At 52.2% G+C, this 5,416-nt stretch overlaps 1 protein-coding gene across 1 annotated transcript; it reads right to left on the reverse strand.

Annotated features, from left to right (window-relative positions):
* Nucleotides 1-613: 613 nt before the first annotated feature.
* On the reverse strand, nucleotides 614-2,319 carry LOC133207052 (inositol 1,4,5-trisphosphate receptor-interacting protein-like 1). Its single transcript, XM_061343585.1, has one exon. The coding sequence runs from the start codon at nucleotides 2,317-2,319 to the stop codon at nucleotides 835-837; it is 1,485 nt and encodes a 494-aa protein (XP_061199569.1). The 3' UTR covers nucleotides 614-834.
* Between the last annotated feature and the right edge of the window lie 3,097 nt (nucleotides 2,320-5,416).

Raw genomic sequence — 5,416 nt, forward strand, 5'->3', positions numbered from 1 at the left:
TACGGCAGGCCAGTCCCTTTTGTCAGCCGGCCCGCAGCACTGTGCCCAGTGCACCTCAGGAGACAGCTGGCCTGGCTGCCAGTGCTGATGCCTATGGAGATGACCATCAAGCGATCAAGCACAGCCCCCAGAGCCCTTTCCATAACCTAAATCCTCACAGAAGCAGTGTTTGTTTGGGTGTAACATGAGAGATTTTTTGGCTGCTTTGCACAGGGGAAAGCTCCCAGAGGTATTGGACCCTCTCAAAGAGGAAGGGAGCTCACTGTCCAGGTAGCAACAGGAGTCTCTGTTGCCAGGATCCTTTCCCGTGGGCTCTCCAGCTGCATCTGGGTCCCACTCCCCAGAGTGTGCTTTTGCCCTGGAGGAAAGGTGAGGCAGGAATTCCCACTGCCAATAGAGCAGCGTGTTCTCCGTGACCAGAGTGCTGAGTTCTGGGGCACCAGCTCCCCAGAAAGGGTCCAGCATGCCTAGATTCTCTGTCCAGACCCCAGTGTACACACAGGGGCACATCAGCAGTGCCTCTCGCTTGGTGCCTGCACAGCCAGAGCTGCCGCCAAGACTTTGGCCCATGTGAAATGCCATTCTGGCTGCAGCCGGTGAGAGAAGGAAGCACAGGGAAAGACATCCTTGTCGCCACTGCAGTCGACAACGGCTGCAATCTCAAAACCATCCAGAAGAGAATGCTGCCGCTCTTGGCAGAGGTCCACTGCACGAGGTTCTTCCTTTCCTTGCAGCGTCCTGCACTCTGTCCTTCATCTCCCTCCTGCATGAGGTGGTCCTCATCTGTGAACCCTGTAAACACGGCTCTCTGCATGAAGACCACTTTCAGTGCCCCTAGAAGAAGAGCTGTGCTGTAAGCCGATGTTGCAGCTCCTCGAACTCACGCATTGCCTGCTCGTGGGCAGCCGGATCCTGCGCCAGATGCTGGAAGAGGTTGAAGGGCTTGGCTCTTTCCAAGGCTGGGGGCAAGACGATCTCCTCAGGAATCTGCTCATTCCCAAAGAAGAAGTGGTTGAGCTGTTTCTTCTCCAAGCAGCGGCGCAGGTACCTCATGATGTCACCCAGCCGCAGCAGGAAATGTGTCCTGCGCCAGCCTGACAGGGGTGTGGTGCTCAGGAGGTGCATCACCACCGTCTTCAAGACATAGCTGGAAAAGCCTGTGCCCGCCACTATGCGGGTGCAGAGATGCAGGCAGCTGAGCAAGCTGTTGTCTGGCATCTGTTCAAACATCAGCCACAAGTACTTTGTCTCTGCCCAGGCACATGTCAACGTCCATGTTGTGCTTGGGCTGAAGACATCCTCTCTCGCCTGGCTGCTCATGAAGATGTCTGAGTTGCCCAGCTGCACGACAAAGTTCATCTCTACGAGCATGGTTATCCCAGAGATATGTTGAATTGCCACTTTGCAGGAGCGTCTGGAGGGCAGCACAGTCAGAAGGCAGTAACGTGAACGTAACAGACGCAAGATTGCCTTGTTTTCCCTCACCAAATCCTGGAACCAGAGAGCAGTTTTCTGCGCATCTAGATAGGAGCCGGTGCAGAGGGTGTGCAGGAGGCTGGGCTTCTGCTTCTCCCTGAGCTGCTCCTTGCGGTTGTGAAGGAAGCACAGCATGCGCCCCACCATCTCCTGAGCAGTGCATGTGCACTGCAGCTCCACACGGATGCGGGACTCGTTTGCCACAGTGCCTGGCTCCGGGCAGAAGGTGTGGCCACGGGGGGGCTTCAGGGGCACCAGCAAACGGTAGACAGGCTCGTCTTCCTGGGGACTCCAGCAATCAAAGGTGCTGCCCACTCCCATGGCTGGTCCCAGCTCTGGGAAGAAACCCTTTGACAAGAAATTGGACACTTGGCAAGCAAAGAGGAGGTTTTCCACCGCCGCATGCACCCACATGCTATGGTCCCACAGTTTGTTCGCTGACCACTCGTTGCGCATTGCAATGTACGTGCTCAAATCTGACACGAAAGAGGCATCTTCTACTTCACTGTCTTCCTCCTCTTCACTGCTGATGCTGCTGCCCACCTCAGGACTTCTTTTGCTAAAGCAGCAGCAGAGCCTCACAATCAGGAGGAGCAGGAAGCCATCGGTCACCCAGAATTTCCAGTTCCACAAGGCAGCAGAGAGCAGGCCACTCCAGGTCACACAAGTTCGCTCTGTTCTCTTCAGCTCCTCGACCTCCTGCAGTTCCTGCACCATCTGAGCCATCTCCTTGATAATCATCTCCAAACACTGGTGCATGCGCTCACAAATGGCTTCATCCAGCTCATCTCTGACCATGCGCACGTTCAAGAATACGCTTTCCAGAACCTGGAGTGAGAGCATTGCGAGACCCATGGCCTGCAGGAGAAAAGAGGAGTTCAGTGGGGCTGGAAGGGAGGGAAGGAGGAAGGGAGCTGGTAGCAGAGGAAGCGCCAATGGGAGCCGCAGAGAGCTGCGGACAGGCAGGAGAGGGAATGAGGCAGCTGGGAGGCAGCAAGGCCTGCGCCCAGGCGTGGTGCCAGGAGCAGCGTGCCCTGCCCAAGGCGCTCCCAGCCAGGGTTGCAATGCAGGGTGAGCACCCACCCCCAGGGGCCCACGTTTCTGCCCCGGCCCTTATCCAGCCCAGCCTCCCCACTATGTGCACACTCACTGCTGCCCCAGGCAGTACTGGGCCAGTGCTGCCTGCTTCTCTTCCCTTATTTCCCTTATCCTTATTATTACTGGTGGTAGCAGCAGTAAAGCACAGCGCCCAACCTTGACATTGCCACAAGGCAGCAAAGAGCAGAGCTCTCCAGACAACACAATTTTGTTTCTTGCTCCTCTGCTCCTTGTTCTTTTGCTCTAGCTCCTGCAGCAGCTGAGCCATTTCCTGGCTGAGCTGCTTGGCACAGTTCTGCACGCAGTCATGTGTAGGTTCATCCAGCGCATGACTGATCACGTGCGCATTCAGGATGAGCCCTTGCTCAGCCCAGACAAGGAGGTTTGTGACAGCCGTGGCCTGCAGGAAAGGGAAGGAATTCAGTGGGGCTGGGATTGAGGGAGGGAGCTGGTGGCCATGGGAGCAGTGCTGGGAGCCTGTGAGAGACTGATCTGAAATCAGACTCCTCTGTCCATTGTCTCAAAGATTGGTATGAGTAGCTGAGATGGAATTCCACCTTTCTTTTGTCTCAGAGATGAGTGGGAGGAGTTGAGATTAAGACTCCAATATCTACTGACTGGGAAAAGGGTGTGAGGAGCTGAGCTCTACCGTCCATTGCGTGAGGGAGGAGTGGGAAAGAGCTAAGAATCTTCTGTCCATTACCTCAAAGACTGGTGTGGGAATTGTTGCAGATACATGCAGTTGAAGAGCTGGCTGCAACACCAGGGAAACTAGTCCACCAGGAATGTGTAATATGTGATATTAAGAACGTAGGTACTTCCCCCAACTCATTATAAAAGGGGGAAAAGGTAATTATGAAAAGGAGCCAGTGCCATTGTTAGCATAGGAACAAACACATAACCACCGGAATGGTTATATGAGGTGCTTTATTGCAGCACTGGGAAACCAGGGGTATGCACCCAAATCTGGTTTCAACCTCGTCACATCGCGTTCGCAATTTATACACATTTAGCATGGGTTACAGCATTAGCTAATGCATATGCATTAAGGATTGCCACATTATAGATGGTACAACATCAGCCTCTTCTGCGCTTGCGCAGCCCCCTCTGGTGGTCCTCTGGTGGTCCTCTGGTGGTCGTTCCGATGAAGTAAGAAGTCTTCCTCAGGTTGTCCTCTTCACCTTTCCCTTACTGGGACATATCCCAACCCTTGTGTGGATGCTAGCATTTTCTTATCAGCTTCTGGTATGCTCTTCTGGCTACCTCATGCATAGGTTCTACTTGGGTATAGTCTCCAGTACGTACTTTTCTAAATCCACCCATAAATCCACCCGTACACCTTTCACCATATATGGTTATGCTATTAAGACTACCATTGCAACACTGGTTACAGAGCAGCCATGATACAAAACTGCAAAGTTACAAAATTTTCTAATATACAAAATCCCACTATTGATTTATAAATTTCTCGAATATAATCATTTCTACTATTTTATACAATTGTTTTATCATAAAAACTTCGCCCTTTTCCAACACCATGATGACAACTCCAGGAGGACACCTCCATGAGGACACTCTCCACAGATGTCCCTGCTGAGGGACACCCTCTGTGAGACATTGCCATGAAGGCAACTTCATCAGAACACCTCCAAGGGTACCTTCAAGGAGACGACTCCAGAAGTACACCTCCTTGAGGACACTTACCTCCAACGACTACTACGGACTCTTGGGGGACACTGTTCCAATACCAGCAATGAACCCTGAAGAACTCCCACCACCGATGACTAGTGACAGATCCCCAGGACACTGCTGGATTCATGATGGTGACTATCTCTCTCCTTCTCCGCCAAATCCTTGCTTCATTTTCTACCTTTTTTCCAAACTGTCCTTTTGCTATTCCTTTTATTACAGTAACTTCCCTTTTTTATGATAACTGTCTTTTTTTAATAAACTTACCAATTGATTACGGTACTTGACCTCGTTTGTGTCTTAATTTCACTCTTGCGATCAGGAACTGAAACAGGGTCCAGCACTGGGGTTTTCTCCAATCAGACCCTGACATAGCTGCAAGGAGATGGGAACAGGCAGGAGGCGTAACAAGGTAGCTCGGAGGCAGCAAGGCCTGTGCCCAGGACCGGTGCCAGCAGCTGCATGCCCTGCCCCAGGCGCTCACAGCCAGGGTTTCGATTCAAGGTGAGCACCCATTCCCAGGGGCCAGCGTTTCTGCCCCGGCCCTTGTGAAGCCCAGCCTCCCCCGTGTGTACGCACTCACTGCTGGCCCAGGCATACAGGGATGCTGGAAAGACACTCCTCATCAAGGACTGTAGCACCAGGACAAGGGGTAAGGTGTTCAAACTAAAACAGTGGAAGTTCAGGTTAGATATAAGGAAGAAGTTCTTTACTGTGGGGGTGGTGAGGTGCTAGAACACGTTGTCCAAAGTAGTGGTAAATGTTCCATCCATGGCAGTGTTCAAGGCCAGACTGGACAGAGCCTTGGGCAACATGGTTTAGGGTGAGGCGTTCCTGCCCATGGCAGAGGGGTTTGAACTAGATTATCTTAAGGTCCTTTCCAACTGTAACTATTCTGTGAATATGATTCTGTGGAGCTGACCATCCAGCACAGCCCCCAGAACCCTTTCCATAGCCCACACCTTCACAGAAGCAGTGTTTGTTTGGGTGTTACATGGGAGATTTATTGGCATCTTAGCACACGAGAAACCTCCCAGAGGGAATGGACTGCCTCAAAGCATGCCCGTGGACAGAGATGCACTGCACAGGGTTTTTCCTTTCCATGATCTCTTAGAAGACTAACCTCAATTCAGGACTGTAAAATAAATGTGAA

Source organism: Neopsephotus bourkii, unplaced genomic scaffold, assembly GCF_033783945.1.
Source record: "Neopsephotus bourkii isolate Nb327-2 ecotype Australia unplaced genomic scaffold, CSIRO-AGI_Nbou_v1 NB_1825, whole genome shotgun sequence".
Taxonomy (NCBI): domain Eukaryota; kingdom Metazoa; phylum Chordata; class Aves; order Psittaciformes; family Psittacidae; genus Neopsephotus; species Neopsephotus bourkii.